Source organism: Equus quagga, chromosome 3, assembly GCF_021613505.1.
Source record: "Equus quagga isolate Etosha38 chromosome 3, UCLA_HA_Equagga_1.0, whole genome shotgun sequence".
Taxonomy (NCBI): Eukaryota; Metazoa; Chordata; class Mammalia; order Perissodactyla; family Equidae; genus Equus; species Equus quagga.
In genome coordinates, this window is record NC_060269.1 from 99884561 (window position 1) to 99900130 (window position 15570).

Sequence of the window (15570 nt, forward strand, 5' to 3'; positions counted from 1 at the left end):
ACCTCGTCTCAAGTGATCTTCTTCACAATCCTCTGAAGTAAGAAGGTATGGACTCATTACCAGCCTGAGGAAAGCCAGGCTCCGAGAAGTGTTCTGCAGAGGAAGGGCTGCCAGTGCCAGGCCTAGCCCTTACTCTCAAACTCTTTCCACTGCCTTACAAAGCACTCAACTTGAACTCAGAAGAGCAGATCACCCAGAAAATACATTATTACTGTCCTCTTTGATAGTAGAAGGAATAAATCAGTAATTGTGAGTTCAGGAATCTGTAAGCCTTCCTTTCAGGCATTCTTGAGGATGCTGTCCACTCAGTAACCATGAGCCCAGGCTTCGTGCCCTCCCACTGCCCACCACCACCACCATCCTTGCCCTTTCCCCGGTCATTGACTTACTTAGCCATCCCACGCTGGGAGTGCGCCGCACTCGAGGGTCATCATCCAAGGTGCGGGTTGCTAGGCAGGGCACTGAGTTCTCAAGCGGGCTGCGGGCTTTAGTGTCAGAAGCAGAAGACAGGAGGAGGAGGAGGACACATGAGCAGCCACAGCAAAGATGAGGATGAAGCATTAATTAAGAAGAAAAAAATACTAAAGCAAATACAGAAGCGAGTTAAAGGAGAACAATGACATATTACATTGACACACACCCCCTCCCACAACCCTGCATCCTTAGATGGAGCAATCTCAACACAGAATGAAAGGCGTCAAAAACATTGCATTCAATCATTATAGCTCCCCAAGTACCAGCGGATGATCCGCCCTGCAGTTCTAATACACAGAGCATGGGTTGTATCCAGAAGAAAGATTTACACAATGAACACTAATCTCAAGATGTAAGATCAAGACAGTTAATAATTTTGCACCACATAAGCACACACAGAGAGAGGTTATGCACAGTTTTGTAAAGCACAGGGGGCAGGGTGTTATATTAGTAAAGAGCTTTCTTCTGATCTACCCAATAGGCCCTTCTATGGATCTTGTGCACAACTGCAAAAGCAACATTTCATACTTCCACTTCTGAAATATTTTCCTTGATGAATATAAAGCTAGTTTTCAATTTCCCTTGCCTCCTTTTTCAGCCCTTCAGAAACAAGACACTTGGATATAGATAAATCAATACCCTAATATAAACTAATTTAGAAATGAACATCAGTCCTCATTTTCTGGTGCCCTTTAATACTTATTTTACTATAATTTTAATATGTGGTGCACCTAAGCCAAATCTTAGACCACATCAAAGACAGGATAACGATGCAGGCTGAACAAAGACTATGGCCCCTCCAGATATTTTCATCAACTTCTGCCTGAAGTTTAGTTTCATTTGGGTTTCATGTTATCTATTTTGCTATTCTCATTAAACGCCTCACTTCAAGGCTAGTAAGAAATAGGCAGCATAACAATCCTTCAAGGAAGACAATGAGGTTGGAAATATCTAACCATTAGACTACAGACAATTTGACTTGAGAGAGGGTTTTTCCCCTGAATAATAAAGATTGTCATTAACAAAGCATATCGAACCAAAGCAAAGATCAGATCATCTCTTCACACAAGTGTGCAAACAACAGGGCAACAAATGGTCTTCTTAAGGCTATTGTTGATTTGGGAGGTCAAGTCTCAAATTGAATCATTTACAAATTAATGTACATTTATGGCCAAATTTGGGCATTCAGCACATTATAAAATCTAGAAACATTTTTGTCAATTTATCTGTCTGTGTTTAAAAGCTGTAAATAAAGCCAGGACTTGTGAGTGGGCCATCTGTGCCAGCACCTGTTTGAGGCAAATCTGATGTCTTCTCTTGGCAATCTGAATTTTTAATTGTTTCCCATAATTGAACTTCTTTGCAAGTTTTTACTGCACTAAGAAAAATGAAAAAGGGAAATGAACCAGTTGAGATTATTCCAAAATTGCTTTTGTCAAGAGGGAGGCATTTAGAAACATATATTATCATACTGACCAAGTTTCGCCTCCTATTTCTTTTGACAACTGAGTGACCTGCTTAAAGAGCCAATATTCCTACAGGCTTAGCCACAGGAAATGAAAGAGGCTAGGCAACTGGTAGCCATTTATCCAGGCCCAAGCAAGGAACTACTGAAATTCCAGAGCAGTGAGAACTGACAGAGGTTGGTAATGCAAAGTGAACCCAAAAGAGTTTTACACCCTTTAGCTTCTGATCAGTAGGTAGCCACCCAAATTTTATCACTGATACCACAGCTTGCTCCTAAAGTGAATAAAGAGGTCAGCAGTTGCTCCAGAACTCAAATGCTGATAACTAACTTTTCCCAACAGCTTTTCTCTCCTCTGCTCCCTTCAACATGTCAGTGTGTTATTTGCTGGGCACTAAAGCTGGAAATTCCTTTTTGCACAGCCTCCACTGACGTTGGACCTCACCATCAAGAGGACAGTGGAATGGAGCCTGGCACACACCAGCAAAGAACCTGGCTCCAAAGACAGGCATGAAAATGAAACTGCCCATGGAGACTTGGCACCTGTGTTTTAGCAAAGCTGATTGGAGCCATCTGGCTGCTTATCCTCATAAAACTGGGAGGCTCCCAGCATCCATTACTTATATTGGCAAATTCCAACATTTTGATTTGTTGGACCCTCTGTGTATTTCTGTGCAGGAAGAGATACACACTCTGTAACCCTTTCGTGTTGCTCTTTTTCTCTTTACAGATTTACTCCAAAGATAAAATTTTGAAAAGTTATTCCCAAAGCTGGAGCCAAACTTTCTATAATTATACCATGGTAATTATATATTATATATGCCCTTTCCAAATAATGCTTTCTTTGTACCTCTTCTACACTCAAACCACAAAATAAACTGCTTAGCTTTGCTACTATCTTACATATTCTCTTATAAATCACTTTTGCCTCGCTTCAGGCACAAACAAGGTAGAAACTGGATTATATTATTGTGACTTGATGAGGAAAGATATGGCTCTAAAGATTCTTGAGTGATGGTTTCCAATATCTAGACAAGAGAAAAAGGTGTGTGAGGAGGATTTTTTTTAAACATTCATGTTTCCCTTGAGAATCAACTTGTCCCAAACCATCAATCTAAATCTGTTCAAAAGAGGGTGTCGCTGGTTGAATCATGCAAATAGACCATAAAACCTCTCCAGCAACATGCTTTTTTAACAAGCCTATTAAGAATAAGGTAAATTTTACTCATGTTAAAGTTTTAGGACTCCTTCAGGATTGCAATATTGTATGTTCAAACAGTTATGGAGCATCTACTATGCATTCCACACTGTTATTTAGTCAAGAAATTTAACTCAAGAGCACAGCAGCATTTCACCTGTAAACAGATGAGATACACTGCCTGGAAATCTCCATTTGGAAAACCAATAAAGACATTCCACTGCGATGTTTGGTGTGTATTCCTGCCTAGAGAATGATCTCCAGAGCCCTTCAATATCACCCGAATACACAAAGTAAGAGACCTGGACTCACTGATGAGTGGGAAAAAAAATCATGGTTGAGGGAGCTCATTACCCATTGTAACTGAATTAGCATATTGTTGTTAAGCACACTAGGTTCCTCTATTTTTTATGCTTGCGCAAGTTGTTTTACATTTCTGATCTTCAAGTTTTTCATCTGCACATGGAGATAATGATATATATATCAGAAACACCATAGAGAACAACCCCTGTATATAATGAGTGCTCAGTTAATGGGAGGTAGTATCGTCATTGCTACTACTACTAATATCATAGATGGAATGATGTTTCCTTGTTTAACATCCTGGAGGACGTTGGAAAATACTAAAGACAGCAACCTTGACCTACTTTAAATTCAGAATGTTTTTTTTAAGAAATCAGGTTCACAAACCTGAAAAGATCTCCTTTTTGTCCTTTGTATTCACATGAAACAGGGTTTGAGTAGAATAATGCATGCTTAATGATTCTTGGAAGACTTTAATTTTATTCCCTCTTTCTTCTTTTGGGAAGACACGGCAAACAGTCCACCTTGCTCACATTCATGTCTTCATTTTGCCTTTCCTCCTTTCCTCACGTTTTCCTGTTCTTCCCTCTCCTCTTCTCTCTATTTCTCTTTCATAGAGAACTGGAACTGGACGTGGTCCCAGATCTACACCTACTCTGCTATCTGCTCTTAGAGTAAGGTGAGGCTGGGAACACAAGACTTCACAAGGGCGGCTCTATCAGGGACCTCAAGCCCTGAAAGGAGATTTTCTCAGGGTTGGCAGCAGCAAATCAGTGAAGGGCCTTTAAGTACATGGGTTTTCCATAGAGGGAGAAATAGAGAAGAGAGTACTTATATGTGGTAGGATAAGCCACAGAGCATCATTCCATTCCTTTACTCCATCACAGACCCTGCTGCATAAAACAGAATGGCAATTAATTAAATGTTAAACTATGTTTCTTTGATAACATCCTACTATACATATATTGTTTATTGATAGCTAAGAACTGTCATTGCTCAGTCAGACTGATCAATCTTTATACTCTAAATTAAAAATACTATAAGGTCCATGAACAATACCTCATTATATATTATTTGGTATCTGTAAAGTTGATAATGAAAGCAGCACTGTTTTAAACATAAAACTCCAAGAATGTTTTCATATATGGAGTGTTGGGAGAAAAAATTTGAGAGACACAGGAAATAACAGAATACAAAATAATGGTGGGGAATTGAAGTTCCGTCCTCAGTCTTAAATCTGAAAAGCACTAAATTTGCCCCTTAAAACATTTCTGCATGATAGCTATTCCTTACAGGGGTATCTCATGCTATGCTCATCAAATACTTTTCACAAAGAGATCTCATTTACTCCTGGTTGTATAAACAGAATAAGACATCACTACCCCTATTTTACAAACATAAAAAAATTGAGCCTCAAGGATATAATGTAATTGCTCAAAATCACACTGCTACGGAGTATTAGTCCAGGATTGGAATGAACTCTTTGTAAAAGATGGCATCACATCTTCAAGATTATAAAGTTGGTCTTTATTGTCAAAAACTAGTCACCTGTGTTATATCTCTTAAGCTGACTCTTCATTTCCATAAAGAGCAGAACAGACGAGCAAACCCCAAAAGGGAATGACCCATGGAAAAAAATATGCTATTGTTTATTTAAAGATTTGAACGCTATAAATCTAAAAGATCAGTCACCTGCCTAGGGAAAAAAAGGAAAATAAGAATGGCGTCTGATAAATGAACTAGAAATACCACTGCTATTAAGTTACTATTATTAAGGGATCCTTTCATTCTAGCACTTTTCTAGAACCTTTCCAGGGATTGGTTAATTTAATCTAAGGCTGAGAAAAGCTTGATCATTCACTGGGTTCTGGCCAGGACAATCATCTGTGCTGTGCAAATGAATGCAGAATTGGAGTTCTGAACAAAACAGATGGATGTGTGCTGTTGGTTTTTGGAGACAGCTGATTGTGTGCAGAAAGGCACCTGGGAGGATGACTCTCAACTTAAAGTGATGTGGGTCTGTTGGCTGACCTATCTTAGAACTAGAAAAGCATAATGGCCTGCTTCAGAGGAATATAATCTTTGGGGAAGTTAGGGAAATGTCTGACCTATACATTGATTCTGAAACCAGGACTAAATTCAAAGATATGAAGGAAAGGGGGGCTGCCAAGTAGAACAACCCAGCCAGAGACAATTGGGATGAGCTGGAATCCAAACCCAGACAAAAAGCTAAGAATTTCCAAAGGGACTGAGAAAGCTGCCAAACCTGGCGGTGGTCCCAGTCAGATCCACCCCATGCCAGTATCCAGGCAGCTTGATCTAATATCCAAACCAAATACCTTGATTACTCCTAATCTCAAATCAGATCCAAAGCAACAAGAGCCTAGCTTATCCCACTCACGTTTCAATGGGGCCTAGAAATACTGTTAACGACAATAAAGGAAAAGATTTCTTTCCATTGTTTGTTCTATGTTGCTAACCACTATCTATGTCACTATAGGTAACAGTAACAGACTACACTTTTTAAAATACCTCAAAGTGTTGTGTGCTCATGTCGGAAATGGCAGTGTGGGAGAGAGCTAGGAAGCTGCATCCTGCCTGGTAGATGACATTGAAAAGAGCAATCTGGGGAGAAAGTAAGTGGTGGCAACAAGTGCTAGGAGCAAGTGGATCACACTTCCCATACTTGACAAAAAAAGAAAAGCAGTGAATTGAGGACAAAACCCAGAGGTTCAATCAGGAACAGGCCCTGGGTCCCATGGAATACAGAAGAGGCCACAGGGCACCAGGAGAAAGCATGGAGAAAACAGCGTGAGGCCCAGGAGCCAGCTGCCCTGGCTTGAAGCTGCCACCTCTTCCAACTCCTCGTCTCCCTGCAGGAGCAGCTTTATTAAGTCTTGGATTCTCCGCATAGTTTAGGGGATCCTTGATAGCTAGCTGTTTAGCAAAGAGTAAAATCCGTGAAGGGGACAGACTTTTCTGTAAGAGGGCTAGGATGAGAAGGGGCTCTCTCCTTTCCCCTTTCCAATACCAAAGGGCAGAGGAAATAAATCAGCACTACCTCATGAGGCTCTTCCTACACAGTAAACCATAAGCAAACATCACTCCAGAAACCACTCCTACTCAGTATGAGATCTTTCTTTCTTAATTGTGCTTAAACATATTACATACAATTTAATATTATTTGTTGAGTGATTACTATGTGCCAGTTACCATTCTAAACAGTTTACATATATTCTCACTTAATTTTCATTATCTCTGTTTTACAGACATAGAGACTGAGTACTAAATTACCTCTCTAATTTTTGAGGGGGAAAAAAACTAATGAAAAATGGGGTCATAAAATTGGATTGAGGAAAAATGAAATTCATAGCTTAGGTGCAATTGGATAACCAAAGTCACTTCTCAATAAAGGACATCTGTACTCCCAGACCACAGAGGGCAAACAACTGCCTTCTATGATAGCCTAGGGGGAAAAAGTGAAGAAGCCAGGAAAAGAACAAGGACACACTGATGATGGCTTTGCCCAAATTTCCACAAGGGTAGTGAAAGCTGAATACTCGAATTAAGGTTCCTACTTGGTCTGGGTCCTCCAGTAGGTTCTCATTCATCTTTTGTAAGCTCAGACAATACATACCAAATGTATCCGTTTAAGTGGGAAATGATATTTTTAAAAATCAGATCATCCTATAAACCATGATTTTTTAAAACAGTTATCAGGTGACCTTGTCATAAACATCTTACCAAACATTTATTGAATGAATACCAATTAAGAATAAACTTCACTTTCACTTTCTAATAAAAAGCAAACTAAATACATCTTACTTGATTTTTAAATACTACCAAGGAACATCCTTAGGCTTAAATGTTACTCTTTCATAGTAACCTACAATAATACAGAACTATTATCTAAGTACTTCAGACCAAATCATTAAGTAGAGCATATGCAATTGCTGATAGCCAAGTTTATTTTAGCCACAGAGATGGCAATTTCATATGGTTCAACCTAAAACAATAGTGAGAAATAGAGTAGGTAAAGGAAAATCCAACACCAGAGGAAATAAAAACTTTATTAATTTCTTCATGCAACACTACTTCCAAAGAAATGCCTCAATTAATATATTGAGAAATTACAGCACTTGCCTAAAATTTAGTACCTGGCAGACATGTCCATCAGAATTCATCAGATGTCTCAGACAAGTGGCAATTTCACAATAATTAACATCTTGGAAACTAGCCTGATTCTTCCTTGATTTATTACAAATAAAATGTTTTTCATTTGAAAAAAAAAAAACTAAATTACCTTGAACCCCAAGCCACATCAGGACCCTAAAACATGAGAGTTAGTCTTTAGCTCTGGAAAGACAGTGATGATCTGGTAGTGGCTATGCTGGTCAATGTTTGAAAACCAGTTCTCCTAGGGAAAATTTGTATGTGTGTGTGTGTGTGTGTGTAGTAAATTTTACTGATATGAAGGATGTGTAGCACACTCACAAATAATAATAAAATGTACAACACTATTGTAAATTGCATATAGCCAGTTGATTCTTATAGAATGCTTTTGTTGATTTTTACCAAACTTTTTTATCAGTAGCCAACTTACAGCTGCAAATGGCAAACAAGTATAGTTCCAACATCCATGTTGAACATCCATTACCATATACGTTAACAAGTAAGACAATAGCAAAACAATGAAGACTTATCTCAGACTTCACTCATTTGTCAATGATATGCCAAATCATATTCTTTGCTAAATTGGATAATAGTTTTGAATATCAAAAGAACATATCCTCAACTCTTTGTGCTATTTACATTTTAACAGCTATTATGGACTAAATGTTTGTATCCTCCCAAAATTCATAGGTTGAAATCCTAACCCCTGATGTGACAGTATCAGGAGGTGGGGCTTTGGAAGGAAATTAGGTCATGAGGGCAGAGCCTTCATGAATGGGATTAGAAACACAGGAGAAAGATGGTCAGTCTCCCTCTGCCATATAAAGATACAATGAGAAGGTGACTATCTACAAGCCAAGAAGAGGGTCCCCACCAAGAACTAAATCTGTGGCACCTTGTTCTTGGACTTCTCAGCTTCCACAACTGTGAGAAATAAATGCTTGCTGTTTAAGCCACCCAGTCTATGGTAATTTGTTCTAATAGCCCAAGTTGACTAAGACAGGGGCTATAGACATGACACATTTTTAAATTTAATCTGCATTACTAGAATTTTCTCCATGACTTTTTTAAGTCTAGAGACAATTGACAAAACAATAAATCAAGCCCGTCTTTGTAGCACGTGCTGATTTCGATGGTGGAAGGACTACCATCATGGCCAATTTTCAGCTTCCAATATGAAGTCACTTGAATGCAGAGTTGGGAAGATGTGACAGTAGCACTCTATTTTATAGTATTTCCATCACACAGATGCAATAGATGTAAATAACCTGAACAGTGCAAACTACAGTAAAATAAATAAGAAGTGATGAATTGTGAGTATTTATTACCTTTGGTTTTATATCATTATTTAATTGTATGTTTATATAATTTAACTTTTAATAGCAGCTATGTTTAACAATCAGCTCACAAAATTCTGATAACAATTGTCTCTTGTGAGCAGCTAAGAGGTGGCTCCAGCATACCACTGGGAAATGAAAAAACTTCCAATTCTGAAGTATCTCCACAAACTTCAGCTACTAATTACATTGTTGCTATCACAACTAAAGCTGGCAGTGTCAATGAGTCTATTTTCTAGCCTAAGATGGAAGACTAAGGTGACTTAAGTTTATCCAGGCTTTACAAGAGGATATTAGAATCTAGCTCCAACTACAATAGATATAAGATTCTGGTTTATTAAAATAGAAGCAAAGTACCAGAATTCTTTACTTTAGAAATTTATTCTAAGAACACTTCATAATAAAGATATTAAGTAATTAAACCCTAACATATAAAGGCAACTATATAAACTTGCAAGTTAAGAACAAGTGCCTCCAGAAAACCAAAAATTTGCCCCCTGATAATTTATAATAATGTAGCTTGGAGGCACATGAAAGTCATTACCATAGAATTTCTCAGAGCCAAATCTTGCCTCTGGATATTTAAAAGGAGTTAGGTAACACAAATGCCAATAATAATACGTTTTAAAAGGCCTAATCATATTCCATGCTTCAGGGTGTAAGCTGATCAGCTGAAGAGCCAGAAGAGAAAAGAACAGCCTGCCCTTCCTATTTGCTTTCTGCCCAGCATATACGACATTTCACAAGTGAAAAGGTGAATGACAAGGCAATTTCAGCTTGCCTCTGAAGTACAAAGATCTACTGAGAGGATAAAAGATTGAATGACAGAGATATCAGCTCATTAGCTGTATTCCACATCCAAATACTTTCTCCTAAAACGCAAGATACTGGCTTCCAAGATCCATCTGTTCCTAATTTCTATTCTGCCTGCACTTCCATGAAAATGAAGCTCACACCATACTGGTACAAGGCACCCTCACTCTGTCATATTCGTTCCTTTTCTCTTTGCAAATATAGCAATATTTGAAAACAGTACATTTTCTTGCTTCTTTCTTTATACTACCACCAACTTCATGATAAAAAAATAAATCTCCAAATAATGGAATTTCATTTTATATGAGAAAGAGGATAACAAATAGGATATAAAAGACAGACTTTCACTTTAATTTCCATAACTTTAATAACATGGGTTGTTTTCAAAATGAAATATTTGTGACATCAGTTATAAAAAACTGTTCACCCCATAACATTTTCAGCCATTAAACAACCCCTTTTTTCAAAAATACAATAAAAGGGAGGGGAGAAAAACTAGAGGAGACACACAAAAGCAAAACATTTCCAGTCAGCAGCAATATTCCAAGTAATGGTAGAACGATCAAATTGTAGTAGGAATGTTCTAGATTACATTCTTCCTTTTGTAAATGTTTTTTATAAAGAGTATTTTTATTTTAATTATTTATTTATAACCTGTCTTGCTTTTTAAAAAAATTATGGCAGCAGTTAAATCAATATATAAGTCACTCAATAAAATTAAACTTTTCATTTGGTTCTACTTAATGACTAAACACTCATTAAGAAACTACAAAAACGAAATGGTTCAAAAACATATCAGAGAGAGTTTGCTGCTAGTAAACTCTCTTCCCCTCAACTATTAATTTTAATATTAAGTCAGAAAACTCAGTTTCCAGAAATGGAGTAACTGAGTTAGAATTCAGTTTATACAATTCACTTAGCCCACCTCTGCCGTGACAATATGTTTTATGTTATTCTGAAAGTGCAGCTGAAGGCAATGAATTAGAAGCTCCTTTATCTCCTCATTTCTCTTAATACTGAAAAAGCCTGGGGGTGAGATGGGAGAGATCTAGTTCTACCAGCACAATGCTTAGCAACTCTTTCCACCATGCTTTCATTTTCCATACTTCATGGAAATTAACTTCTCCCTTCTCAGATTGCACACAACCATGAAATTTATTTGAAACAAAGACAATGATACAGAAGATAGACACTTTACAGGAAACTGGTAAACACAATAAAGTATGAATAAGACACAGGGCCTTTCCTGTTGCTATATAATGGATATAATGGGGTGAATATGCCTCCTTAGATAATTACTCTCACATCTAACTATCATTATCAGATAACAAAAGAGATTCTCTTTCAAGTAGTAAAAATAATGTTGAGTCCTACTCTGATAAATGATCACTTATAAGCTGGACACCATCTCACATACCAAGCAAACACTTCATGATAGGAGATTTCAGGGCACTTATCATCTCTTAGTCTATCCTCCAAATTCTGACAAACCACCGTGTCAAAATCAGATTCCTTGATGTACTCAATAATCTACAAGTTTGCTTACTCATCTGAAATATTCAGTTGTTTCATCATTATTTCAGCGTATCATTAGCAAACCATGTCAGTCCATCGGAACAGATGTATACGGAGCAAGTAAGGCATCTCGGCATTTGATGCCTACAACAACCACTGAAATCTTCCAGACAGGACTGCCAACCTGCCCGATTGTATAAAAAGTGTCATTATGAAATGGCTGTGGCACATGAACTTGAGAAAAGAAGAAATATGGAGAGGGGTTAAAAAAAAAGATGACAAAAGATGGAGCAAAGGTGAAGGAGGCTGGTAAGAGAGAGCAGCAGCCAGTCGGCCCCTGCATTACCATTATCAGGGTTGGTAAACATCCTACTTGCGCTGGAGACTGTCTTCCCAATATCAGCCAGAGATCGAAGGTTGGATTTCTTGGTCTGATGCCGATGCTTCCGGAGCAAAGTATATGTCACCTTATCCTTAAGGTCAGGTTTCAATAGGCCTGTCTCAATCTGATGGTCAACAATCATCTCTGAAACAGAAACAAAGCAAAACAAAAACAAAACTCAGTCACAAGACCATGAAGTTAATTTTTTACTCTAACTTTGATGTCATCCTCAAATTTAAGATCAACATACTATTTTCCAAATTTCCAACTTCCCACTTACAGGGATACTGCATTAATGAAAGAGTTATAAATATTATAGTATTAATTACATGTTTGGAGAGGAAGAATTGTCTTGATTTCCTTTCAATTGCAGTTAATAGTGAATTTATGTTCATCGCATTGTTCTATGAGTAATACAATAAGTCAGGAATTTACACTTTTCCGTTAAGTAAAAAAAAGATGGTATCATAGCAGACATATCAGAAATATAAATCAAGTGAAAAAAGCTTCTAGTATGCAAAATTTGATGTAGCGACATTATTGATCTTTAAATTTATTTTCCCCAATTCTTCCGTAATGTTATATTTTCTTTATAATAGGACAAAATAAAGGAAAACAATACCTTTCCCCATATCAGGTTATTTGACCATCGATTACTCCAATGAAGAAAAGATTAAACTACAAATTTATGCCTTCGTCATTTCTAAGAAGGGAGGCATATTCTTCTTGTTTAGATCTAACTAAAGCCTTTCCAATATATTCCATTACTCATTTTAAAGTATAACCTGATCAGAATTTTCTATGAAATTTTAAAATCATAGTCTTACTACAAAAAATAAAATTTCTATTAGCTTTTTTTTTTTAGAATGCTTTTAACTAGAAAAGATGAGTGTTTCATAGAAATTGCTCTACGGGTGGCTCTGCTAAAGGACAGGTTTTACTCTAATAAAAAGTAAGAAATCCTTTTTCTCCCAAGTCAGCATGCCAGCCATATGGCATCAATGTAGCCTGGTGTATCCTATTCTAACGTGACATCACAGGTCAACATTTCCTCTGTCCAGAATGGGGCTCAGGACAAAACATCATAGAATCTATGCAAGATGCACAATGGAAGGACAACGTCTCACTCCATGCAGGTAGAGCTTTGTCCTCTGCGTAGAACCAGAACAATGAATCCCAAGCCTACCTTTTCAGGTACACGGGTGCATCTAGCACACGTCAATATTTTCCCCTTGGGCAAACTTCCCAGTACACAAAAGTGGAGAAGGGAACAAAAGTTCTTCTTTTCCAAAAGTCTGACAAGAAAACTGATGGGTACTGTAGGATAACAGCCTCTCCTGAGCATTCCCGTCTCTTTGTAAAGAGAAGTTACTGATGTTCCAGGGGCTTGGCTTGGGCATCACTGCACCTCTCAGAGTCCATCTTTATAGCAAGCACTCAGAACTGGCCTCACAGCGTATAGCCAGAAACCGACAATTTACACAGTGTACAGTCAACTATTTGGAAGCCAAGCAGAGGCTGAATTCAGGACATTCCATCACACGCCTTACACAGAGACCATAAACGTCACACAACGCTGGACCATGGTAGGAAGCCTGGGTAAGGCAGGAAGAGTTTCTCCCATAGGAATGTTTGGTTTGAGTGTGGCCTTTAGCTCTGAGTATTTTTAACTGCACAAAGTCTAAAGTCTACTCAGTAAAACTCTCAGAACTGATCCTGTAATTACAATTAACCTTCTGCTCCACGGTAAAATAACTAGATGCGACAGAACACAATCCCTCTACTTTCCCTTTAAGTTCAACGTGGAAAGTCCATTCTACAGAAGAACCATAAAAATAAACAAACAGCCCTACCATATCTGCCGCAAGTGTTATCAAACTCCTACACTAATTCCAGGGTTGTGGATTAAAGTGTTTCTTATCTGCCCTTCCTGGCAGGGCCTCCCTCTATTCTCGCCCCGCTCGTTGTAATCTCAAACCAATCCATATACAAGCACAGCCAGCCCTCTGTTACTAATGCCTGGAAATCACCAGTTAGAACAGGTTAAACATCTGTGTGGCTTCTGCCCTTATTAAGTTTCCATAAAAATGGCCCACATTACAGGGATCTCTTTACGTATAAACTACAAAACCTTTCAAGGAAAGTGGGGGCAGTAACATTTCACAGCTACACTGAAATTAAGCCTTCAGTGTTCAAAATCCCACAGCCACTACCAGTTGAGAGAGAACGGGCCAACTCTAGATGACAGCAGAGCTGAAAGGAACTCAGGGAGCACCAAGTTCAACTTCTTGTTACACAGATGAGAAAAGAGAGGGCCAGAGAGGAGACTTGCTCACAGACATAGCCTAATGAGAGGCAACCCCCCCCAAATCAAACCATGTTTTTTGACTCACGGTTTAGACCTTTTCTCCATATCACACAATATTTTTCTTTATTTAAAAAGGAAGCTCTAGACCAAAAAAATATTCAAGACGTGCAGAGCTTCTGCAAACCAAGAGAAAGATGGCCACATAACAGAAAAAAACGCCAAAGGTGATGAACAAACATTCTTAAAAGAAATGCAAAGGCCCAAGATATATTCAACTTCAAGACTAAATTTAAACAAATTTATACAAATATAACCAATTATGAGATATCTGTTAATCTATCAAAGTGGCAAAATTTAAAACACTAATCCTCAGTGATGTGAAGAATGCATGCAACAGGCAATTCCATACACTGATGATGACAGTAATAACTAGTACAACCTTTCTGGAAGGCCACATGGCAACTACATAACAAAACCCTTTAATATTTTCAAACTCGTTGAACATTTCGCCATTAGAAATCTACACTAATGGTGATGGATGGTAATTAGTCTTTGGGTGGTGAACATGATGTCATGCACACAGAAATTGAAATATAATGATGTACACCTGAAATTTATATAATGTTATAAACCAATGTTATCTCAATAAAAAAAGAAAGAAATCTACACTAAGGAAATAAGCGTCTTCACAGAAGAGTAACAAAAATGCTCATTCACTTCTCTTATTTACAATAAAAACTTGAAGGCAACTTAAATGCCCAATAATCCTTTGCAGCCATTAAAATTATATTTATGTTTAATAACATGGAAAGATATTCATATTATGTATTTAAGTTAAAAAGGGCAGATTAAAGTGTTACAGTATGATCCTATTTTGTAAAATAAATTGCATATGTGTAAACTGAGATGTACAGAAAACCTGCTGGGAGGGCAGCTCTAAACGATCAGATCAGTGGTATTTTAATTTCTATGTGTTATATTTTTCTGGATTATTTAAAAATGAACATATATTAGTTTTGTGATTAAAAATAAATATATTACCATTTTGAAAACATAAAAGGTATAAAAAAGCAAGAAACAACATGACAACATGCACAGCTCAGGCATGCCTTTAAATATAAAAATGAGAACTCCAAAAATAGAGCTACATTTTCCTAATCCATTTCCCAACATAATAAAACACCTGAAATGGCTCATTTTATTTTTTAACATAGGAGGGAGGAAAATTCCCATGTACTCGGCTTCATATGTGAATGACATTCTTTCAATGTAGAATTATAATGATGACAGTAATAATAAAGCTATTAAAATAATCCATGAAAATGATGTTTTATCCTTTAAATACTTTGAAGACAAATTTTTCTATTAACGTTAAGAAGGGATTCTTCATGAAGAAAAAAAGAAGAGGTCCTGAGGAGGATCAGAATTAGGCTGAATTTTTTATGTAAGTGTGAGATGTAACACCTGCTTCAAGAGTCGCCACTGCTCGTGGCCCTCACGCGGCAGGATCTTTGCACCTGAGAGGGTGGGCGTGCCTCTCAGAGGAGGCCAGTGAGGAGGAGCAGGTGGGCTGCAAAGAAGGATAAAAATCACGGTACTGTT

At 37.6% G+C, this 15570-nt stretch overlaps 1 protein-coding gene across 3 annotated transcripts in view; it reads right to left on the reverse strand.

Annotated features, from left to right (window-relative positions):
* The window catches only part of SLC4A4 (solute carrier family 4 member 4), a 317849-nt gene that overhangs the window by 164938 nt on the left and 137341 nt on the right, over positions 1 to 15570 (reverse strand). For 2 of the 3 annotated variants that reach the window (XM_046657376.1, XM_046657377.1), the window contains exon 6: positions 11625 to 11804. In XM_046657376.1, coding sequence (XP_046513332.1) covers positions 11625 to 11804 — 180 coding nt within the window. The remainder of the gene's footprint in view (positions 1 to 11624; positions 11805 to 15570) is intronic. The other variant, XM_046657378.1, reaches the window with a different exon arrangement.